This window comes from Rhinatrema bivittatum, chromosome 9, assembly GCF_901001135.1.
Source record: "Rhinatrema bivittatum chromosome 9, aRhiBiv1.1, whole genome shotgun sequence".
NCBI lineage: Eukaryota > Metazoa > Chordata > Amphibia > Gymnophiona > Rhinatrematidae > Rhinatrema > Rhinatrema bivittatum.
In genome coordinates this window covers 189,845,979-189,871,663 of record NC_042623.1, presented here as the reverse complement: position 1 = coordinate 189,871,663, position 25,685 = coordinate 189,845,979, and the positions used below count along the sequence as shown (strand labels likewise).

At 43.4% G+C, this 25,685-nt stretch overlaps 1 protein-coding gene and 1 long non-coding RNA gene across 5 annotated transcripts in view; one reads left to right on the top strand and one right to left on the bottom strand.

The window, feature by feature from the left end:
• The window catches only part of TP63 (tumor protein p63), a 133,077-nt gene extending 126,350 nt beyond the window's left edge, over positions 1-6,727 (bottom strand). For all 4 annotated transcript variants that reach the window (XM_029615955.1, XM_029615956.1, XM_029615957.1 and 1 more), the window contains exon 1: positions 6,555-6,727. In XM_029615955.1, coding sequence (XP_029471815.1) covers positions 6,555-6,596 — 42 coding nt within the window. In that variant the 5' untranslated portion in view covers positions 6,597-6,727. The remainder of the gene's footprint in view (positions 1-6,554) is intronic.
• LOC115098885 lies at positions 1,847-11,222 on the top strand. The gene is made up of 2 exons (XR_003858627.1): positions 1,847-1,972; positions 10,792-11,222. It is a non-coding gene; the product is annotated as an uncharacterized LOC115098885 (long non-coding RNA).
• Positions 11,223-25,685: the final 14,463 nt, after the last annotated feature.

Sequence of the window (25,685 nt, the reverse complement as noted above, 5' to 3'; positions counted from 1 at the left end):
TTACAATCAAATCCAAGCGTCTGAAATCCATAACAAATTGCTGTTTGCAATATCTTTATGGTGATTGCTTACTTTATTCCGCAGAGATTAACGTTTTCTATTTGTCTAATTTCCTTGGTCTCATTTATTTTGGTTGTCTCACTTTTTGTATTAACAAATTTGTTTCCCCAGTGCAGGATTTTTCCCTTGAATCTTCCTTTCCATCCTTAGCCTGCCTTGGCCAGTTGCAATGACAGGATTCATCCTCTGGTTGACTGATCGGACGAGTGTTGAACAGCCTTCATAACTTCAACCAACACCTTCAGGCAATAGAATTATTAAGGACCTGCATCGCTCTTCAGGAAATGAAGGTACCGCACTGATTCATCTAGTAACAGGATCAAGATTACACCAACCCAAGCCTTGCACGGTTATCTGCAACTGCTTTTCTTTTGGCCCTGCAGTTGCCTCTTGGTCTTCCAGGTCTGCTCAATCAGAAAGGGTCTCTGTTGGGCTACAGCACCATCAGCTTCAATACCAGGGTTTTCCTCTGTTTTATATCCCGCTCTCATATCTCTTGACCCGGGATCATTCTCTTTCAGGGGCTACACACACCAGGGATCACGCTAGAACCCTACAATTGCGGATCAACCCTAGGTATGACTATTAGCTGTACCGCTGCACAATAACTGGGACTTCCTCACCCTGCAGAGCTCTGCATGCTGTCTCCCCAGTATCTCCCAGCTCTGGTCGACCCAGGCCCCCTCCACAATGCTGCTGAGTCACCGAGCCGGCCCCAGCCTACTATTTTTAAAGACCAGTTTCTCACACTTGCCTTTGGAAAGACGTGTGTCACGCTAAGCATGGGCAGTGAATTTTAATGTACTAGAATCAGAACTAAAAAGAAACTCTGTTCCATATGCAGTAGCTACAGGCACAACGCATTTTTTTCTTTCTAGGTTCCCACACTGTTGCACTGTACACACCCGTCTTCTGCACTTCACTTTCCCAGCATGTCACTTGATTTCACTTCGTCAAGAAGCCAAGCAACAGGCTGCTCTACAAGCCCAAGGCAAAGTTAGCCAATGCTCAATCCCGTCAAAGCATAGAGATGGGATTAAATTCAGAAGGTGGATTGGACTGGTACAGCTCGTAAATCAACCTGGGTACATGTGAAATTAGATAAATCTGGATCATAGGTGGCTGAATTCTAGCAACGAGCGAGCTCAAAGGTCTTAGCAAGTTTGTGCTTATGGTTGAACTGATTTCCAAATCCTTCAAATAGTTTTCCAATACTTGCACTAATCTTAACTATTCTGAGTAAGAGTGGAATATATATAAAAACAAATCATAGACCCTAACTTGGTTGACTCTGAAAATTCAGGGAAATCTTATAGCAGCCCAAGGAGGGCTCAAATCTGAGACTTGGAGCTCATCTATCATATCTCCCAAAGCCCAGGTAATAGGTACATTATAAGACTTTCTCATAAACAGTGTCCGAACGTTCATGTTGCAATGCGGTCTTCTCTGCTAGTATTTTCAAGTGCCATGAAAACTAAAGAAATTACACCAAATCAAGCCATGCTCTGAAGAACAAAAAAACCCCTTGCGTAAACCCTCAATCAGGAATGGCACTAATTAAAACAAGGCGATGTGTGAACATTTCATAAGGCCTAGTTCTCACCTTTATTTATTTATTTTACAGAACTTTGCATGTGGATATAACTTCCAAATGGCTGGGCAGTGCTCAAAATGCTCAATATCAACCAATGGTAGGGCAGCTTTACAAATTCTCAGTGACATCACAATGGACCCTGAACTCCTTGAGATTACAACTTTTCTTTCTTCGTTAGGGAGAGTTGGCTTGGGTAGCCTGTCACTAAATTTCAGACTCTGCAATCAGGTGCTGTCAGTGCTCCATGAGATCAAAATGTGCTTCCTGAGATTGCAACCAAACTGAACTGAACTTCCTGTTTCCCTAATGAAAACCAAGGTAAAGAAAGAGACAGGGATTATAAGTGTAGGAAGAAATGAATCCGGGGCCCCATGGAATGTATGAGCCTGGTGGTTGGGGGCGGAGGCAACTGACAGCAATAATGATTTTATAAGGCCGGTTTCCCAGTAGGAAGTTAAGCTAACAGGGAAAGATACCAAGTCATGCCCTTTTTCAGGTAAAAAAGGAGACAGACCACTCTACGAAGATGAAGTCTAACCGGTAGATTTAAGAAGTATTGCTCACCCAAAACGCCCACAAACATGCATATGCGGGCCATACGCGAGCAATGCGGATTTTAAGAAGCCGAGAAGTAGGCACGTACTTACCCGTGCGCGCGTCAAGAATAAGGTGGAGGAAAGGGGGGGGGGGCAGTGGGGGGCATGGGCGTTCCAGGGCGGGGAGGGGCCAACACTTAACGCACGTTAAGTTTGTGTTTTAAAAAGGCTGACCATGGCGTGCGTGGGCTGGTTATCCGCGAACCTTAACTGCTGGTCCTGATGAGGAGCAAGTCTGGAGTTCTCGAGATTTTGCACAGTGTGAGGGTTCAGGTTTAAGTGTGTGTGTGTGGGGGGGGGGGGGGGGCTTGCAGGACGAAGAGCCAGAAAGGTCTTGATCTTGGGCAAACTGGTGGACTATTTGGAAAAACTGTTTTTTTCCCTCGTTGCGAGCATATTTTAAAATCCACCTGCATGCACGCATAACAGCCACAGAAATACCCACGGGAAACACACATGCATGAGAGAGCTATTTTAAATGATAAAATCGTACTTGCACGCACAGTTTAAAATTGCAGCGTATCTCCGCTCGCACGCCGATATGCGCGTTTTTATGGGCGCGCGCATGCTCCTTTTAAAATTGCCCTGCATGCATCCAGCATTTTGTTGATTAAGAAGCAAAGGAAATTACCATAACTAAAACTTGGAAACAAGCCAAACATATTTTTACACTACGGTATCAAGAGTATAAGCTAGCTTTCAATGTTTTTTAAGATCTTCTGGCTTGCGCTCTACCCACTTGACTCCTTCAAGCCGGTCACAACGAAAACATGCTGGTTTGTATTAAAGACTAGAGTATACGCAAGGAAAACTCTGTAGAAGTAACCATCTTTGAGAATTCCTTATAAAAAAGCAGTGATAAAATGGCTGTCCAGTCATTAACACGATGTATGAACCCCCAATACAGCAATCCTCCAAAGAAAGAATTTGTCAAATAGTTGGGCAAGTCCTACTAAGTTATTCTCTTCACTTTGGTCATCAGTCCAAAAAACAATCACTAAGTTATTGAGAGCAAACAATCCGGAGTCATCTTCAACCAACAGAAAGCACAAGCTTTTCTCACAGGTATAGAGAAAGAGCCACTTTGCAACTATGGCTCTGGTGCCTTTCCCTGGCTGTACAGGCGTATGTTGGCCTAAGTTCTTACATACGATTATTAGAGATATGTATCCTGCCCTGAACAACACTTGGGATCCTTTAATCTTCAGTTTTACTTGAAAAATGTATATTTCGGAAGCTGTCGTCAAGTAGAAAGTGAAGATTAATGGTTGACAACTCTTGAGTTGCTGGCTGCTTCTACATACAATATCTGGGGCCATTGAAAGGACCTAGGAGAAGCAGAAACATCAAACAACCACAGAACTGCTAAAAGCATCCATTACCCTACTATGTGCTTTTTCTCTACTCAGCTTCATTCCCAAAACCAAAATGTGTTGTATGCTAACTAGTAACTTGTATTATATTTTATGTTAACTTTATCGTGCTTAATGTGTATTGCAACTGGTGCCCATAGGAACAAGATTGTCAGATTTGTGATAATAATGTTAATACCCATGATATGTCACAGAATTCTATGTGGCATGTCAAGTTACATGTCACTGCTGTAAATTCACATGACATTTTATGACTGTCTCCTCATCATGCTTAAAACTGTCATGCAAACTCCTCAAGAGCAATGCTGGACGGATGACATGAATATTTTTCTGTTCTTTTTTGATGCAATACAAAAGGTCTGAGGCATTCTGCATACTGTATTACTTGTTTGAAACCATAGCAGACTAAAATTGTATTTATTTATTTCTATTAAATATTCCACCTTGAGATACAAATAGCAACTAGTAGAAGTAACCGTGTTTTCCTGTTCTCACAAGATGGGAGAAAATTGTTAGCACATCTGGCCCTGCTGTAAAGTTCATTTTAGCAAACCAGAAGCTTACAATGCCTTTATTGACAATAACATCTGTTAAGCTACCTCCATGCACTAAATCCCCTTTTATGGTTCACAGTAGAGGTAATTCTCAAGCTCCAAATGTAACATAGGATGGAATGTGCAATATACACAGTAAACCAATAACATGGTTTGAGCATTGCTACCATTTTGATTCTGAAACTTTTAGACATAAGAACATAAGGTATACCATACTGGGTCAGACCAACGGTTCATCAAGCCCAGTATCCCGTTTCCAACAATGGCCAATCCAGGTCACAAGTACCTGGCAAGTACCCAAACATTACATAGATCCCACGGTAATAATGCTGATAATAAGCAGTGGCTATTGATTAACAACAGTTTATAGACTTCTCCTCCAGAGACGTATCCAACCCTTTTTTTAAACCCAGCTACACTAACTACCCTAACCATATCCTCTGGCAATGAATTCCAGAGCTTAGTTGTACGTTGAGTGAAAAAGAATTTTAAATGCTCCAGTACTACTGCAAAACGGCCTATTCCTTGACAGGGAACGGAAACCCTACATGTACAGTGTGTGCACTCTAAGAAGGAAAACTGCTGAGCAGAAATTTCCATATTTCTATGCTAATGACACTTCTGCCTCTCCAAGGCCAACATCAACTATCACATCAATAGGTCATGAACTACACCATTGGAATGTAAAAACTACTTCTATAAACCTGCAACTGAGGGGTGGGCAGAGAGAGAGAGGTCAAGTCGATCTATAGTTCATAAAAGTGCCCACGTTTCATGTAGCCAGATTTGGAGGTCATCTTATGATTTTGGAAATCACAGTAACAGCAAAGGAAAAAACACATTTTGGAAGGCAGTTCTCGTTCTATCGACAGTTTTATACTTGTTTTTGGAAAGACAGGGGTGCAGCTTTTTTTAAAGTTCCCAATGTACATCCCTTATGCTTGAAATGTGCCGTGGGCCTTTTCCGCACCTCAGCGATTGTAGGCAAATAAGAGATTTCTGTTCTAAAAGGCGAACAACATTTAGAGAATACAGAAATTGATATGAAACCTTTTCCGGAATTAAAAAAAACCCAAAACTTGAAATGGGGCTTAGGCATGATTTAGTCATTCCGCATCCTGCACTTTTGGCTGTTAAGAACTGTCCCAGTGCAAACTGTATTCTCAGAGCAGAAGGCTGATGGGGAATCCCCGTTCATACTATTACTACAAGACTGCACCTCTCCAATAGCACTGCTTCAGTATCTTACAGAAATACAGAGAGGGCTCAAAAATAGAAAGGTAAACTGAAGAAAATGTATCTATACACATCTATACCTATAAAGAAATATATCTCTCTTTATATACTATACATAAAAATGTGTGTATAGTATTTTATATATATATATATATATATATATATATATATTTACTTTTGAATACACATTGTCTACAGCAAGAGAAAGTCATGAAAGCTTTCAAACTATATTCTCCATTGACCAGAAACTGAATTCTGCTATGCCTTTCTTCCCTGAAATCAGGGCACTACTTTTTAGATAAGACAAACAAGCGCTGGATTTGCACAAAGCAGTGAGACGCTCTTCCCCTGCCTATAGCTTTCTGCTATTCCTGCACACGTCCACCGCATGCATCACTGGTGTTTTCCTGACTGAGCCCCTGGTTCTTGCTATAACTGAGTTTCTCAGCATTTTAGCTGCATTTAAGCTGCGACTGTTTCATCGGCAAGTCCTGTGAAGATTTTCTCCCTTCAGACCAGTGTCAACACAGCTGCCTTTTTCCTGTGGAATGCAAACTAACATTGCTGTCAGAGCTCCCGCAACCTCAGCTAACTTCCTGGAGATTCACAATCCAAAATAAATACCTCAGGATGCAGAGAAAAAAATAATAAAAAAAAAAAAAATTACACTATTTTTAAGATGTAACCCCCTTTTTATCCCAGAAAAAGTCTTCTTTTCTATAGAATTGTAAACCCATGGTAAGCAGCAGTCTCGGAGGATGAGTGACTTCCATGGATAATATCATCAAGATGAATCTGTAGCATAAAAGACTCTTACAGAAAAACTGTACTTTATTAATCTCAAATGTATGGTGTGTGTGTGTGTGTATTTTATATTGCATGGCGTGCAGTCCTTCCTACTTACTGTAATTTTTTTTTAAATTCCTAAAACGATGCATTATTTGCAGGGTCCAAATACTGACACATATACATTTATTCTGCAAAACAATCTATTCTTCAGTTTCCAGTTCCAGTGCAAACTTGCATTGACCAGCCTCGCAGGTAAATAGCAAAAAAAAAAAGCCCAAACAAGTGCAGTCGGCAATACATCTCAAAAAAGAATAATTCTGTGCAAAGGGTCGCTTTCTGCAAGAATCCTTACCTCACTATACTGAGGCTGCGAATTGTTTTCCAGGTATAACATCTTTGCAGTGAGGTTGAGCAACGCTGCTGTCCTCTCTTCTGGCTCCAGGATTTTTTTTGTAGGCCCCCCCACCCCCTTATAATCAAAACGTTGAATCTACTAAGAGGATAACAGAACTGACAAAGTCTCTCTCTCTCTCTCTCCCTGCAGTTTATTTTATGTTCTCTTTATATATATCCCAAGGTTTAGGTAAGAAGGGGGCGGAGACTTAGCTCTTACCTGGCCAATCTGTCAAAGTTCCACCTGGAGCCCTGATCTCTGATGGACAAAAAAACCTCTCCCAGCTTGTGAAGTACTTAGAATTCCTTATCATCAATCTTTACAGAAAAGCAGACAGAAAAGAGTCTGATAACTAAACTGGTTTCCTATCTATAGGCCCCTACTTCAGGCGGGGGGAGGGGGGGGGGGGGAAAGACAACTGAGGCATTAAGAGAAAGTGTAGCGGTTACAATAATTCATGCTTTAACAATGTACATTCAGGTGCTTGTATCTTTTATTCTTATTTTTTTATCTTTTTATAAACTTGAGTAACATTCACTGACCAAAAAAAACCCACTGTCCAAGAGCCTCTCGCCTTAGTTTAGTTAATGATGATGACTCAATGTCAAACTTTTGCAACGGGATTGCGTATTCTGCGCCTGCTGAAAACACAGAGTGCGTTTGGGTCCTTTGAAATTATAGTATTAGGTAGGGCTGATTACGATGGTGGTGCACGGCTTTTCTCTAAGAGGGGGTCCAATTTATGACGTCGCATTAATGCCACGGCAAGTGTTAACCACACGCTAAACGTTATCACAGTTACAGTGGCGTTAACACTCGCAAGCTACTTTATTCACATTAACAGTGCTGCGAGCACATGGAAAGTAGCTTGCAAAAGCATTAATAGGAAATGCTTTGGCTGCGGTAGTGAAATGCGAAATTAATGCAGAATTTCTCGTTACATATTTGAGCAGCGAAAGAGCGCGGGCGCAAAATGCTTCGCGGACGCATTAATGCAAAAACGTAACCATACCCCAGGGAAGCGAAGTTACGATGTGGTATTACTGTACACACGCGGGAACGTGCGCCCCGATTGATTTGTTAATTTGCTGGGTAAACGCCATGTTTACGCGGTTAATAGTTCTGATCCTGACTTAATGTGCATGCATTAATTAATATCGATTCAGCATTAAGAATGAATCTCGGCGTCAGATAAAGGAACAGACCACCAGGAAGTCAATAATAGCGATTGTTCTTAAAACAAAAACAAAAAAAAGCAAACGATGACCCCATCACAACTGCAGGTTCATTTGTTGCATTATTTGGGTTTGGGATAGGCTGGTGCTGTTTTGGTATCACTATCCAGGTGAAAATGTAATCTAGGGGTGCAGCTGTCACTTGAGAATAGCACGGATGTGCCCTTGCACAGGAGATCCAAGCTGGAAGAATGTGCTCTCATTAGGTAGGTTGGATACAAGAGAAACTCAAAGGCCATAAAGGTCTTAAGGTAGGGGTGGGGGGAAGGTGAGGGGGTGGGGGAAGGACAGTTATTGCAACCAGGACTTGACCAACTTCCTTTCAAAGCTACAGATAGCAGAGGGACCTGAATTCCTCATGATGACCATCCTAGAGTGCATATATACAGTATAATCCATCTGTTTCACTGCCTTCAGGCAGTGATGGGTTTGTGCAATTTAATATTTGTCTCTATTTTACTATTTCTACTACGCGCTAAGCTCATATATTGTTGTTGCAGAGGATGTGCATATTGCATTAAGATAAAAAGATAAGGGATACCAGGTATGTACCGAGTGGTTTTGGCCAGGATGATTTATTACACATCTAACGGTTCAAACTAAATTTCTGATCTCAAATATTCAGCACCTCTTACCTGGCTAAGTTCCAGCTTATCCAGCTATGTGGCAGCATCTAAATATCCGGCTGAATCCAGTGGCCGCCAGTTAGCTGGATAATTACTTATCAGGCTAAGTGGTAGGTGGGACAGAGGTGTTACTGGGAGGAGCTAACATAGCCGCACCACTAGCAATAAGTTAACTGGATAAGATGGACCTGCTATTGAGCGATTTTATAGTTAGCTGGATACATGCACTTGGCTAAAATGTTATCCAGTGTATTTTTCCGGCTAACTTCCCTAGCCCACTATCTTGAATATGTACCCAGGGCCGGCACATCCCAACAGGCGAACTAGGCGGTCACTCAGGGCGCCAGCCACTAGGGGGCGGCAGCCACGTGGTGCTGCATGCGGAGCCCGTCCCGCCCCGCAGCTGAGAGGAGCAGAGACATAGGCGGGCTACGAGCAGTGCCTCTGTATGTGTGTGTGTGTGTGAGTGAGAGGGATTGTGTGTGTGTGTAGGAGAGAGAGCGATGGAATAGTGAGAAAGGGGGAGGGAGCCTGTGTTAGGGTGCGTGTGTGACTGAGACAAGGAGCCCAAGTGTGTGTGTGAGAGGGGGGGGGGGGGCCCTGTCTGAGTGAATGAAGTCCAGGCCAGGGCCTAGCCCGTGGGGGGATGGGCGCAAGGCAGAAGGTTCGCCTAGGGCACCTAATAACCTTGCACCAGCCCTGTATGTACCTCAAAAAAAAAAATAAAAGGTTAATTTTATAAATATGAATACTACAGATTTTTTTAATATCACAATTATGTGGCCATCTTTTGCTGCTGTTTGATTCCTGTATGTCAAGGGTAAAATCTCATGCTTCAAAGGGTCAAAAGCATTATGGGCAAAAGCCATTACTGGAGAAGAATAGCCGGTGCCAGTCCTTGTGGACAGCAGGCAGGTTCTCTTTTTCAGGTTGGACCAAATATGTTAAAAACGTGACCTAGTTCTTCGATTTGCATGTATGCAAATATATCTCATGTATGTTCCTTGTAGATCACTTAAAAACTTGACCTGGCTGGGGTCACATGGATTGAAATTGAGAAATGCTGGTATAGGGGAGTCTCGAACAATGCCAGCCTAATTACTTGACAGGTTCTTGTGCCCTGGTTTGGCCATTGTTGGAAGCAGGATGCTGGGCTCGATGGACCCTCGGTCTGACTCAGTATGGCATGTTCTTATGTTCTATTATTCTTATGTTCTATATTTTTAGGTTTTTTTTTAGTTTTTAAGCTGAACTCAAACCTTAGTTAGAAGCAGGGGATTCTGCCAAATTGAAAGTTTTAGAGAATCAAATAAACCCCATGCATCTGAATGTGTAAGCATTTGAACGTCTTTCTGGAAGTCAGAATAGTTCTAGAATTGCAAGGCTTTTATTTAGAAACACGTGCAGTTTCCAATTCAGGTTCATTTAGGCTCAAAGTGCAAATAAAGTACGCCATAGCGTAGACAAGAAAGTAACATTGAAAAATTAGCAGCACCTCGTTGTGAGGCTGAACGAAAGTGCCAGGGAGAAGGGTAGAGGGCGGCCCAGCCGAAATCCCGACTGGCCCTGTCAGGGACTTATTCCAAGAGCTCCCTTTGCTTAGATTAGGCGGATACCCCCATGGCAGAGCTGTGTGCAGCTGTGAAGGAGGCAGATGATCCGGACCTGTTTCTCTGCTCCTCGGACTCACCAGGGCTAGGAGCCATGCTTGGGTGGCAGTAGGAGGTAGGGAGTGCTAGCATGCATGCAGGAAGACATATGGCACCGCAGACCCAGAACCTCCTGTCGCCGTACGTTCATACAAAATACCCTACAGTCTGAATTTCTACCAAGCCGCCCTAGGATGGATCAGGAACCAAAATTGCTAGTACACTTATACAGTCCTGATGTATCACTCATTTTTTTTCTCATAGCTGGAAGTGCTACAGGCAGACATTAAAAAATTCAAAGCCGATCTTAAAACATGGCTTTTTACCTGTGCTTACGCAGTTTCTAATTAAGGTTTTATAGTTTTTAAGAAACTGACTATTTTTTAATTTTTAAGTAACTTATTGTATACAACTGTATGCGTATTTATTTTATCTTATAATTTTAATTGATTAGTTTGACTTTTATTTCTAAATTATGTATTACTTATCAATGTATTTATTGATTTTATGTATCTTATTTTCATCATTGTAAACCGCTGTGATGGTTGTTCCGATATGACGGTACATAAAACCCAATAAACTATAAGTAATGCAGCAATTAATTGTTCATTTACAAATGCAATTGCAATGCATGCAGCATTTTGCCAGCGGTAACCAGTGCTATAACACTAAACTGATTTCAAAGGTAACCTGGACGCACTTCTAGAGGAAAGAAGGTGTTGGCGAGCATGACATGCTAGAGAAACGGGCTTGGCCCAGCCATTCTACGTCAACCATCATTTTTGGGGTCCGGAAGGACTTTTTGGCTTGTGCTTTCCTCTGGATTACTGCACAGAAAGATCTGACGGGCAATGAGAAGACGGCTGGACTTTACTAGATGGACATCTGTTCTTCTCTCAACCTAAAGCAGCTGTGGAGCCGCGTATTTCATCTTTCTGTGCCTCCTCTGTGTGCTCACAGTGCATTCGGGATGCCACTTATGACTCATTAACGAAGCAGATTCAGTGCTGACACATATCCCGGCAAAGCTGCACGAGGTATGTATGTCTAGAGGTTAAAGAGGCTGAACAAACAGAAAGCATTTCAAACAGTTAAAATAAACAACATCTATGTGCTCCCCTCTTGTCTCTTTAATGTCTTTCTCACATATCAATGCTTCTTCCATTTAGTTACACCCATTCAAGTTAATAAAGGGTGCTGCTGGCAGCCTGGTGGAAGTGAGTATGGATACTGTGCAGTTGCATGGGATGGCACATCTGTGGGGGTGGCAGCAGAGCTGGCGGTTGCCTGGGCACAGTGAGTTGAGGGGTGCCTTAATAGGCACCACTAGGGATGTGAATCGTTTTTATGACGAATAGAAATATCGTACGATATTTCTTAATTCGTTATATATCGGGGAAAACAAGAAATGAACACTTTTCCCCCAAATTTTTCGTGAAAATCATTTTTCGGCTTAGTGCCCGCGAACTCCCGTTAGCGCGCACTAACAAAAAAACATTTATTTTTGGTATTTTTTGTTACTTTTTGTTAGTGCGCGCTAACGGGAGTTTGCGGGCACTAAGCCAAAAAATTATTTTTTACTAAAAAAAAACAAAAAACGCCGATCTGCGGGAAAACGAGATTTTCCCACAGCCGCACGAACCCGAAAGCACAAACGATCGGGCACCCGATGCACATCCCTAGACACCACCAGCATCACCCAATCCGTGGCGGCAGTGGAGAGAGTCCTGGTGGAGCCTGTCCCACAGTGGCCTGAAGAAAGGCAGTGGGGCTATAGCAGACTCCATCCTGCTGAAGCTGTTGGAAGGCCCAGCAGGACTATGGCCCAAAAGAGAGCCCTGGCTGGGCTGCTACAGACCTCCATATCCCAACGCGGCCCAAAGAGGTTTGCTGCACCATGGCAAACCCCATTCTACTGCGACCAAAGACAGGAGGAGGCCCTATGTGTGTTTGAAAGACAGGAGGAGGCCCTATGTGTGTTTGAAAGAGTGAAAGCCTGTGTGCATGTGCATGTGAGAGCCTGTGTGGGTATACGTGTGTAAGAGGGAGAGAGAAGGAATGTGAGTGAGACCATGTGTATGAGAGACCATGTGTATGAGAGACACATGGTCTCTCATACACATGTGAGACCATGTGTATGAGAGAATATATCTAAGCGTGTGTGTGTGTGTGAGACAGAGACAATAAAGTTTGTATGGCCACACCTCCCCCAATCTACAACGAATTCAGGATGTCTGGAAATCAAAAGATCCCAGTATAGAGAGCAAGAGAATTTTTAATCTTTATTAGTTTTAATTATTGGGTGTTATTTGATATTTCTGCTCCTTTGAAATATTTTATTGGGTGTTTTGGGAAAGTTATAACATTTTTTAATTATTGGAGGCTTTATTCATCAGATGTTTTGAAATATTTATTCTTTATATTAGCCTGGTTTAACTGTTATGATTCATTATTTATATTTGATGTTTTATGGGCAATGGGAATGTTGCACTTCATACAGCGTCTGGCTTGTTACGACTTCCAATTCAGTTTTTGTCTATACATTTCTATTTATGTTTTTTGGCAGGGGTGGACAACTCTGGTCCTTGGACAGGTTTTCAGGATATCCATAATAAATATGCCTACAATGGAGGCAGAGCATGCAAATCTCTCATGCATATACATTTTGGATATCCTGAAAACCAGGCCTGTTTGTTGCTCTCATGGATGGGAGCTGGCCACCCCTGCTTTAGAGTCCCTTTATTTGGCATTTGTCTTCAGTATAACTGACACCTGTGGGCATAATTTGTGTAATCTACATAAGTACATAAGAATTGCCATTCTGGGTCAGAGCAAAGGTCCATCAAGCCCAATATTCAACAGTTGCCAATTTAGGTCTCAAGTACCTTGCAGGATCCCAAGAGGTAAACAGATTCCAAGCTGCTTACCCTAGGGATAAGAAGTGGATTTCAGTAACTCTACCTTAATAATGCTTTATGGACTTTTCTTCCAGGAACTTGTCCAAACCTTGTTTAAACTTAACAGCTTTTACCATGTCCTCTAGCAATGAATTCCAGAGTTTAATTATGCATTGAGTAAAAAAATGTTTTGTCTTATTAGTTTTAAATGTATCACCCAGTAACTTCACTATGGGTCCCCCTAGTCATTGAAAGAGTAAACAAACGATTCGCGTTTACCTGTTTGGCTCCACTCATTACTTTATAGTCCTCTATCATATCGCCCCTCAACTGTCTCTTCTCCAGGCTGAAGTCCTAACCTCTTTAGCCTTTCCTCATAGATTAATCGTTCCATCCCTATCTTTTTGGTTGCTCTTCTCTATACCTTTTCTAATTCTGCTTTATCTTTTTTGAGATGTGGTGCAAGAACTGCACACAATACTCAGGATGAGGCTGCACCATGGAGTGATACAGAGGCCTTATGATATTCTCTGTTTTATTCTCCATTCCTTTCCTAATAATCCCCAGCAGTCTATTTGCTTTCTTGGCTGCTGCTGCTGCACACTGAGCAGAAGATTTAAACATATTATCAACTATGATGCCTAGATCCTTTTCCTGGTGACTCCTAATGTGGATCCTTGCACTGTGGGTTTGGATTACTCTTCCCTAAGTGCATCAGTTTACATTAAATTTCATTTGCCATTTGCATGTTGCCCAGTCTCCCAGTTTTGCAAGGTCCTCTTGCAATTTCTCACAATTTTCTCGTGATTTAACAACTTTGAATAATTTGAGGTGTGTTCAATATCATCTGAATGAGACCTTGTATCCATTTTCTAAAATTGATGATGCAATGCTCCTCAAGTTATTTAAAACATGGTTGTGCTGGGTGGCTGGAACTGGCCAGGGCTTTCTTTATTGCATAGAGGGCCCTTAGGAGTTTTCCTTGTAATGTTTTATAGCCAAGTTGCCAGATGCAGTTAATCGTAGGCCAAGGTATGCATAGTCCAGGGCTGGGCTCTACTTGATTATTTGGATAAAATTTGAAATTTGTATTAGAGATTTTGTGTTTCAATTCTGCTGGTGATTATATGATCCGGGACTGAGAGAAAATGAAAAAAAATGTAGATGCAGCATGGTGGGAGGAATTGGGAGTGTGCTGAAGTCAGGAGGGAAGGTAAAGTGTGCCCACCACCACTAAAACGTATCAGTCTCTCCTCCTCCCAGTCTAACTTCCTTACCTTTTGCCCCCGAGGAGCAGAGTTAGTTTGGGGGGGGGGAACGGAGGGAGAACCATCATCGATTTTCACACCGGGCACCATTTGCCCTACAGCCAGCCATGACCGGGAGCTCTCCGGATTTGACCCGGAGTCTCTGGAATTCTAAGGGAATTTCCAGGTCTCCGGGCCAACACCAGAAAACAGCGGGTCCTGCTTGCAGAAGCAGACCTCCGAAAGGAAAAGTCGCTGGGCGTGCCAGTCAGGAGGGGATCTATCAAGTTAGCACAGCCGGAAGGAAATGGGAGTGTGGGCCCTGCGCCGGGAAGAAGACATCCATTGAACCGTTAATGACATGCTGGAATGAAGACGGGCTGCGCCTATGCACGCACAGAAGGGGATGGCGCGTGCCCCCTCCCCGAACAAGGAAGATATCCGTGGGCCCCGCGGCTGCAAGGAGGGAGAGCACAGACACCCTCCCCTTCCCCCTCCCCCTTGACAGAAGGAAAGAGGAGATCATCCATTAAGCCCGTACAGGGGAAGAGGTCGTAGGAGATCTTGAAAGAGGAGGCTGCTGTCGTTGGTAGGTTTGGGGGCGAGGAGAATGAGAGAGAGTGAGGGAGAGCGAATGTGGGAGAGGGAGAGTAATGAAGGTGCAAGTGAGTATGGATATGGGCGTGAAAGGGAGAGGAGTGAGTGAGCGATCATGTGCGCGTATGGGAGAATGAGAGGAGTGAGCGTGAGCTGTATTTTCTGGGGGAAAAAATAAATAAAAGTATGAGCTGACTGTGTGTGTGTGTGTGTGTGTGTGTGTGAGAAAATTTGTGCGCGCACACACACACCACCACCACCACAGCGACAATAAATCTAAAGTTCTCAGGCATGCAGCCAGCCCTGGCCGCCTCACTGTCCCTCATCAGAGCCCCCATACAGCCATCGCAGCAATACACGTAAAAGAAAACACAAGTAGAGCACGAGCAGCTGAGCCGGGGAAGAGTATTTTGACAAGAGGGCGGAGCCATCGTGATAGGTTTCATTCCAAAAAAGCATAAAAGGATTACAATGTAGCACCACAGAATGGATAGGAGACCCAGGAAGAAGATCCAAAAAAGGCAGAAGAAGGGGGGGGGGGGGGGCAGGAGCCGGGCAAATTGCACCTTTGAAGGATCTTGCAAAATTGCTGCTGTCATGCGTTTAAGGAAGTTTGACTGCGGGTCCCTTTAGCAGTAAGATCAAAGAGCTCCCTGAGCCGGCGCTATGATTCGGGCTGAAAACCCGGCTCTAGCCGAGGAGGAGGAGGAGGGGGAGTAGACTAAGGCCTCAGGCAACGTAGAAGCAGAGCAAAGGTGCCAAAAGGCGTTATAAGCTCTCCTTGAGCCGAAAAGGCAAGGGGGGGTGCAAATGTAAACTGGTGTCCCTCACGCCAGAGGGAGCGCAATCCCCGTGCTTACATCAGGAAAACTGTTGGCGGAATTTGGTCCTCTTGCTACTGCTTCCCCCAGCCCCCCCCCCCCCCCCCCCGGGCGCGTCTGCTAAACCTTCCCCCTCCTTTGGCTGTTGACACCAGATTTTGAACTCTGAAAATGAAAGGCGCTGAGCATTAGGGAAGCGAGATCATATATACTCACTGTTGCCAATGGGAAATGTTTCATTATCCATTTGGACCTTCCGTGGCAAAGGTCATCGCTGCCCGTCGTCATGTGGGGAGGCGCGCGGCTGGACATCAGCAAGGACCGCCCGCCGTCCGTCTTCTTCTTCGCATGTCTGACAGCGGGGAAAAGCGAAACGCTCCGAATATTGTGTGTGTGTGTGTGGGGGGGAGGGGGGCGCCCCCCGCTTACAGGTTCGCTCTGCTGCCGTCCGTGCTCCAAAAAAACAGGTGCCCGTGAGCTCACTTCGCAGGTTATGGGGACAAGGCAGCTATGGGTGGGGATGTTTTACTGCAAACTGTGTGTTTGCAACACAAATATGCTTATTGTTTGCGGTTGCCATTTAGAGAGCTCTGGATCAGCCCCCTTTTCCTGAAGCAGGACAGCAGCGAAGATTTCGCCGAGATGTGAGGAAGAGCAGTGGATTGTTCTCCTCCTTACCAAAATTATTACCCCCCACCCCCCTCTTTCCCCACTCCAGACTGCACTGGACAAAATTCCTAGGACTCGGCCAGAAGTGAGTGACTCGTGAACCAGATCCCACTCTGAAGATGCCCTGCTCATCAGAGCAATAGTGAGTCCTAGCTGCACTAACACAGGCAGCCACGGCCTCAGCAAAAGTGCTTTGTGGAGAAGTTACCGCTGATCGCATCATGGGTGTCAGAACGGGGTGGGCCGAAGGGGCCGTGGCCCCACCGAAATCTTGCAGAACCACTGCAGGAGATTCATGGCCCAGGTTGGACAGGTTAAAGCATCTGTTCCGCGGCGGGAGGAAGAGAAGCATTGGTGCAACGATGGCGTCCTCTCTCTCTCGCTGCAGCTCCAGGCCTATAACTGCTGCTTTGAAATGCACAGGGACTCCCTCTCTCTACAACCCCGTTGGTTCAAAGCAACAGTTTGGCCAGGAGGCGGAAGAGTTGTGGCCTAAGGCAACAACTGCTCTGCTCCTCCTGCTACTGATCACTGTGTGTGTGAGGGAAGGGGGTGGGGGGAGAGAGAGTGAGTGAATGGTTAGGGGGGGGCAGGGGACAGAGGGAAGAAGAAGAATGGAAGTAGAGCTTGGTTGGCTTGGGTTCCCCAACCAAAAATGCATTGCACTGCCCATGGATTCTTGTGAAAAGTTTCCACCTTCAGAAAAAAAATAGATAATTGACTTGCAGATAGGAGGCTGGGCTGGTGCCAAGCCAGGAAATTTAGGCTGACGTTGAGGCGGAGTTTTGTAACCCCCTCCCCAGCTCTGTTTCAGGAAAGTGGAAGGGAAGGCCTGGGAGAGGGAGGACCACATGGCATTTACAACGTTGCCTAAGCTCTGGAGTGGGATTCGCACCCGTCACCTAAGGCAGCTTCTTAGTTCCTGGCTGCCAGCCTGGGACCCTAATTAGAAGGGGAGGGTCCGAAAATTCCCGAGCTACAAAAATATACATTAGAGCCAAGACGCGTATATTCAGAAAATGTCCCTTGTACATGTACCCTATATGCCCAGGGCTGCCCTCAGGGTGGCACAGCCCTCCTGGGTGACTGCCCCAGTGAGGTGAAAAGCTCCACCCCCGACATCATGACTTTGGGTCACGCACCCCCACTGGGGGGTGGGACCAACCCTGCATGTGCATGAGATTTTGCATACGGTTGAGTCCTACGTAGTGCAGACCTAAACTGGCAAGCAGAAACTAAATTCCCTCCTTCAGCAGTTGCAATATAATCTTGTACAAGTCGAGCAAATTACATATATAGCTGGATTTACCCTAAAACAGATTTTTTCATTTCAGCACAGTTCCGGATTAATTATTTCTTTTTATTTATCTCTACGTTCAGTAACATTTTGCTTGTTATCGTCTTACATCAGTGGGGTCTTGGGGTGGTAATTTTGTTCCCTTTGGGCTGCCCAGTTTGGTTACGATGTTGCACCATGAGGGCAGCTGCCACTCTGTTAGCTCTAAAAGTGATTCAGTACAATCTCACAGGTAAAGTTAATAACACAGGTAAATGTGGATGAGACACAGCCATGGGTGTGTTTCAGTATTAGCTGGTTAAGTCAGAACTTCCTGCAGTAGAATAAGCTGATTATGTCAACATCAGCACATCGCAGGCAACTCCATTGACAAGCTTAAGTTTGGTAATTGTGTAGGGGAGGGGAAATCTTGCAATAGTTTTGTCCAACCTCAGTTTTTGGCTGCATATTTCAGCTAATAAAGTACCTGATTTTTTAAGAGCATTTACATTCGCTTTACCTACATTAAGTCGCTTTTAAAAACTGCTCCTATAGTAGATTGCATATACAGGTGAAATTGCTTTGAAACTTCACCTAAGTATGACAACCAAGCCAGGTGGCAATGGGTGTGCGAACTGTGCAATTACACAGGGCAGCACACCTGGGGAGGGGGGGGGGGGAGATATTGGGAGCAGGGAGAGGCCAATTTGGCTACTGATGCACCCAATCCTACCAGCAGTCGAAGAAACAGGAAGCTTGTGTGGCTGCCGGTGGACCCCATCCCACCAGCACCAAAAAGAGCACGACGCCCATGTGGCCACTGGTGGACCTCATCCCACCAGCAGCAGAGGAAGCAAGAGGTCCGCCCTATGTGACTCAGCACATGACCAACCCCAGAACAACAGAAAAGGAAGCTCCTCTTCCATGTTGGATCCGCGGTATTCAACACTAACAGTGCTAGCACTTCCTCTATGCTCATCCCATGCCTCACTGGATGAGCAGACAGGAAGTGCTAGCACCGTGAATGTTTAATACTGCGGGGGGCTGGCACCGAGGAGAAGCCGCAGAATGGGCTCCAGCTCTACAACCACATTTGCTCTCCCCCTTACGTAGAAGGCATTTGCACGTGTGAGCAAAGGTTTATGTGTACGTGAGAGGCAGCCTGTGTGTGTGTGAGAGCTGGTTTGTGTATATACATAAGAAAGAGAGGAGAAAATGTGTGCACCTTACTTCCACTAATCCAGGACAATCTCAGGGGGACTGGACATCAGGTATGGAGAGCGTGAATTTTTAAATCCTTTTTTAGTTTTATTTACACGTGTCTGCTGTTTTGAAATATTTTATTGGTGTTTGGGACATTTAAAAAAGAATTGCATGAGTTTTTAATTATTTGATCTATTCATCAGTTGGTTTTAAGATAAGTATGTTTTACTATTATGATTATGCATTTATTATGAGGCCAATATTCAGAAGCCATTTAGACGGAAAAATGAAAACTTATCCGTCTAAATGGCAAATTGGAGATATTGGAAACTGTATACGCTGAATTCTTGCCACATAAAGAGTTATGCAGCTAGAATTTAGTCACATAAATCAGGGGTGGTCTGGGGGAGGTGTTTGGGGCAGGCCAAAGTTAGCCACATAAGTTAGCCGCTTTACTTATGCGGCTAACTCTGGTCACACCCTAGGGCTGAATATCGGCCCCCTATATTTCTTGATTTTATTGTTTGATGTTTGAGGAATGATGATGGTTCTGTTTTTTCATTGTTGCACTGCACAGAGAGTCTGGCTTCTTGCAGTTTCCAGTTCAGTTTTTATCTGTGCCTTTGTATTTTATGGTTGCTCTATTCTGTATTTGGTTAGGGTCTGTTTATGTTCCTATTGTGGGACTGAGGTGAAGTATTCTCCTAATAGGAAGTTTATTAGTCTTTATGAGCTTTTGAAGGGTCAAGCCCACACCCAACACGTTACAACAGACCTAATGTACAATAATAAATCAGAGTGCACTTACAAGTCCTAATCCTGATGATATATATAAATGCGTAAAGGAATAATTATTTTAAATACAAATTTATAAAAACGCCATTTTTATTACAAAATACAAAATGTACCATATGTATATATATATCTCAACAATCACGTGTGCTGTACATACCTCAGAATATTTTGCAGGTAAAATCACAAGAATGGACATGATCATCACCCATACACAACACACAAACTCATTCTTAAAAATCACTCCATGTTACTACTCTTAAATGAACAAAGTACACCTGTTACATTTCTAATTACATAAATGCAATTTTTAAATTGCAATCCCTCTTTGATCCCGACAACGGGCCCTGCTGTTTCACCACTTTGGCTTCTTCAGGGGCTTCCTATTTACCTTTTGTTCTTTATTAAGTATAATTAAGAAGAAAATGCCATACTGGGTCAGACCAAGGGTCCATCAAGCCCAGCATCCTGTTTCCAACAGTGGCCAATCCAGGCCACAAGAACCTGGCAAGTACCCAAAAACTAAGTCTATTCCATGTAACCATTGCTAATGGCAGTGGCTATTCTCTAAGTGAACTTAATAGCAGGTAATGGACTTCTCCTCCAAGAACTTATCCAATCCTTTTTTAAACACAGCTATACTAACTGCACGAACCACATTCTCTGGCAACAAATTCCAGAGTTTAATTGTGCGTTGAGTAAAAAAGAACTTTCTCCGATTAGTTTTAAATGTGCCCCATGCTAACTTCATGGAGTGCCCCCTAGTCTTTCTACTATCCGAAAGAGTAAATAACCGATTCACATCTACCCGTTCTAGACCTCTCATGATTTTAAACACCTCTATCATATCCCCCCTCAGTCGTCTCTTCTCCAAGCTGAAAAGTCCTAACCTCTTTAGTCTTTCCTCATAGGGGAGTTGTTCCATTCCCTTTACCATTTTGGTAGCCCTTCTCTGTACCTTCTCCATCGCAATTATATCTTTTTTGAGATGCGGCGACCAGAATTGTACACAGTATTCAAGGTGCGGTCTCACCATGGAGCGATACAGAGGCATTATGACATTTTCCGTTTTATTCATCGTTCCTTTTCTAATAATTCCCAACATTCTGTTTGCTTTTTTGACTGCCGCAGCACACTGCACCGATGATTTCAATGTGTTATCCACTATGACACCTAGATCTCTTTCTTGGGTTGTAGCACCTAATATGGAACCCAACATTGTGTAATTATAGCATGGGTTATTTTTCCCTATATGCATCACCTTGCACTTATCCACATTAAATTTCATCTGCCATTTGGATGCCCAATTTTCCACTCACAAGGTCTTCCTGCAATTTATCACAATCTGCTTGTGATTTAACTACTCTGAACAATTTTGTGTCATCTGCATACTCATATTGCTTATGTGGGTTTCCAAGATGGATGTCACCATTTAACTTTTGATTGAAGAACCAATTGCTCAAGTAAATCTTCAATATGCATAAGGTCTCAGGACAGACCCATAGAAATTCATACTCTCACAACTAGGTCTATTATATCGGCATGGTTCTTTATCTAAATTACACCTTACCGGCAACATCCTGTAATGCCTCATCAACCATTTTTACTCACAGCAATCTAGCACGCTTCAATGTCATGGTCAATAAAAAACAAATAAATAACTGATTATATTTAACTGATAATATAATTACCTGCATCAAATCCACAATACCCATATACTAACCTGATATACGATCTACCATAGCCGACCCATGGATGAACCAACAATGTAAGTTGCAAAAAAAACGCCGTGCATGCGCATACATGTCCAAATTTAAAGAGATAACCGGAAATCACATTCAATGGTAACAACCTATCATATTTGAGAATCTTCTAAAGCCCGCCCGCTTACTTGCAGGTCTAAAAATACACTACCTGAAAGAGAACTGACAAACTACATATATGCGGCGCACTTATCTGCTCAAAAGTATTTCCGAACAAGTAATCACCCCAATATCTCCCGATCACACAACCATTCAAAAAAAAGACCATTATTACAAACCCAATTAGTTTGTATATACAATCTATCAGAATCCCAAAACTATCTATGCGACAATCTGCTTGAAAGGACCTAACAAAATTACACAAAATCTTTTCCCATTAGACAGCTAAGCCTGCAAGAACAACATGGCTGATAAATAAATACTATCTTACTGAAAACTAAAATGTCTTAAGAGTACAAAGTCACAAAGAATTATGTATCTCTTATGATGACCTGATTGAAAACTAAACCCCACATTTCTACTAAACAATTGAAAAGTGAACTAAAATAGTATAATAATGCTCACTAATTTATAACTGAAACAATGTAATATTCATAACAAACTATTCCATTCAACTTCACGATTCAGTCCTTGAGGTTCAATGATGGACCCTTGGTCTGACCCAGCATGGCAATTTATGTTCTTAAGTTCCAACTAAAAATAAAATGTTGTTCCCTTTGAATGAGTTGGCATGAAATATCCCCACCTCGATGTGCTGTCACACGGCAAATCATGAAAAACTTCACATCGTCAATTGTATGCTTTTTTTTCAATCCAATGTGTGACCATTGGTGCTTGTATTCGTCCAGTTCACTTTTCGTTTAGTGTTCCAATCCCGTGTTGAGCTGTACGCTGAGGCCAGGGCACGGTATTGCATCGGCCTGATACTGCGGAGTCCTCCCGATGCAGCACCCTGTCCCCTTCTGAACACCCGGCTAGAAGAAGGAGGGGCACTAATCCCCTAGAAGCCTTCCCCTTTACTCTTTGCAAGGATTACGTCAACGCTTTCTGTTCTAAGAATATAAAACTATGACTGGATTCCAATGAATTGATGCGCTATCAAATTGTGTGAGGTGAATTGCATGAGCAGGATCAAAGTCACAATGTAATGAACATCAAGGGACAGTAAGAAGCATGATGCACACTAAAGGGTTTTCTCCTTTGTGGGAGCAATTTTGTTGCAACAACTTTCAAGGCGGATTACACACATATGTCTGCTTTGAAAATTAGAGAACGAAGGCGCCGCACACTTAAAAGATCAGTCACGTAAAAACAAGAAATGATGTGCTTTTTCAATGGTGGACCCGATCAACGGACACAGTAGAGATTTTCCCAAGGTCCCTGAAGCAGGCAGAGTACTGCCGAAACATGGCCACTGTCGGGCAGGCGGATCCGAACCCATAAAAGCGGCAGCAATCAGTATTTCCAGATAAGTACTTAAGAGAAAAGAAGAAGCTACATATAGGGTGGGTCGGACAGATCGCCGGGGAAAACAAAAATTAATAAAGCACAAAAAATTCAAAAAGTATAAAAATACAAAAAAAGTATTCAAATAAAGGATTAAAAGAATAAAATACGGGAGCTATTGAATAGGACTGTCACAAAGTGGTTGTTATTAAAATAGCGACCGCACATTACCACATATCAAGGGGTTCCCTTGATGATTGGTTGTTGAAGATCTCTTGAGCAAAGGGAACGAGGTTGGTTGTTGATTAGTTTACACTTGAAAATTATCCCAGCAAAACTGTGTGCTCACAATTTGACGTGCACAGTTTTGCTGAGAGAATTGGAGGCCGATGTACTATGCTGCAAAAAGTTTGCAGATGGAAGCCTATGTGTGTTGAAACATGCAAAACATGCAAAAACACCAGTGTTTTGGGCTTTTGCACCTTTCAATGCACATAGGGCCCATTGATGTTTCCATGAGCCAGAGTCTGCCAAAAAGGACAACTGTACCTCAACAAGGTGCAGCTAGGGTTGCCAACGGGCTCCAGATTTTCAGGACAAGTTGATCCAGCCCTGGTTTTACACCACTGCATGCAGGGACTTGTAGTCTTGCTTTTCTTAGCCAACTGCAATAGGGACATCAAGCCATGGAATAAAACCAGGACTGGATCAATCTGTTCTGAAAATCTGGAGCCATTCATCAACCATAGGTGCAGCTGTTCTGGGAGCGCAGGTTTGTGGGCGAGTTTTCTAGGCAGCTTATTTGCACGGGTGGAAATGTGAACAAGACCTCCTAACCCGTAGGAAATGTGAACAAGACCTCCTAACCCGTAGGAAATCCCACAGGTACATTGGCCTCTAGGTCTGGGGGAAACTCAAGGTCCTGGTATAATTGTGCTTTGGCTCTTTTAACAATCTTGCTCTGAGAGAGTTCAAGAAGGGTGGATGGAGACCAAGCAAGCTCTCTCATTCCTCCTGCACATTATAATGTAACTCTTTGTCCCATACTGCAATTGGCAAGATCAGAAGACGTGGACATGCACGACAAAACTATATATTAGGATGGGGTTTAGAATCTTAACTCCCGGTAATCTAGTGAGAAAGGACGCTTGTCCAGTTTCATCTAAATTAACAAGGGATATTTGAAAAGCAATGAAAGGAAAGCTACAGTAAATATGGCCCGTCAAGGACGTACGGCAGACTGCAGGTACAGTGTTTGTATACTGAGGTACTTAACAATGGGTAATTTCAGCCTTAATGGCTCTTGGGCTGTCAGAAGGAATAGTGCACAAGGACTATAAGCAGCCAAAGGTTTAACAAAAGAACTCGTGTTTACAGATATGGGAGCATGACAAGCAGAAGGGATTAATATGGTACTACAGTGCCATTAGAGCTCCAGTCCTAGTTACAGTAGGTGGCAAAACAAATTGTCCTTTTCATAAGCCGTCAGGTATTTTTTTTTCTCTCTCTCTCTCTTTCAGATCTTTTGCTGGCACAGTGACTCTTGCAGACTAAATTGTGATCATTAGCTTTGCACTCCTGGCCCACCAGCAGGGTGAAGGGCATCCTCCGGTTAACAGCCCCTCCCATCTGTCAGGCCACAGGGGACAGGAGAGGGGGGGGGAGGGAGGGCGGAGCTCGTGCATGGTTCTTTTCTATACAACATAAGCTCCCCACCCACTTGATGCTAATCCTACATTCATAATGGAAGGAGAGTGTGTATGTGTGTGTGTGTGTGTGTGTGGTGGGGGAGGCTAAAATTTGGAAGGGCAAAAGAAGTTAGTAGAAATTTAAAAGGCATTATTTTTACCTCTGAAATTAAACAGACACCAGAAAGATAAAATTAAACAAAGAATCTGGAGGTGTCCTTCCTCTGTGCATATGCAGGGACTTGCCATTGGCCTGGTGTCTCCATGGTAGCTCTGGGCACTGGCATGCAGAGAGATCCAGGGTGAACCCATGGCCAGCTCTTCTGCTTCTCGGATTGGCTGTTCACTGCTCCTGGGGGGAGGGGAGTCATGTTCATCGTGCAATGGTGACACCTAGTGGCTGGATGTACGGCCTAGGACTGCAGGGGTCCGGAAGGAGTGCTGGTACCCAACCCCCAAGGACCGTCACTGCAATATTTATTTATTTATTTATTTATTTACTTGATTGCTTACTTAGCCATTTTATATACCGTCATTCCAAATAAAAGATCACAACGGTTTGCAACATGACATACATATTATAGATCGACATGCCCATTGACATGAAGAGGTCAGAAACATATATTTTAAATGAATTTGTCCTTGGGGGGTGCATGCTCTGAGTAATGACTGATGATTTTAAGTTAGGTCACAGGCATTTTGAAATAACCAAGTTTTTAGGTCACGTTTGAATTTCTTTATGTCTGCAGTCAGTCATAGAGATTCAGACGGGAGAGTTCTATAGTTTTGGGCCTGCTATTGAGAACACACGGTCTCTTATTTTAGTTAGGTGAGTGTTCTGTAATGATGTCACAGCTAGTAATCCTTTGTTTTGAGATCTTAATGATCTCTGCGGCTTGTATGATTGTAGAGATACTGGGTTAGAGTGGATGGTGGAATGTATTAATGTTAGGACTTTGTAGCTGAATCGGGATTGAACAGGTGGCCAGTGAAGCGCTATCAGAGAGTGAGAGATGTGATCGCTCAATCCTGTTAAGAGTCTAGCAGCGGCATTTTGTAATAATTGTAGTTTGTTTTTTTTAGAAGACAGTTGGATACTCCGAGTAGCAGGAGTTACAGTAGTCTGAGAAGATGCGGACCATGTGGAAGTCTGCATGAGTCAGTAAAGGTTTCAGTCTAT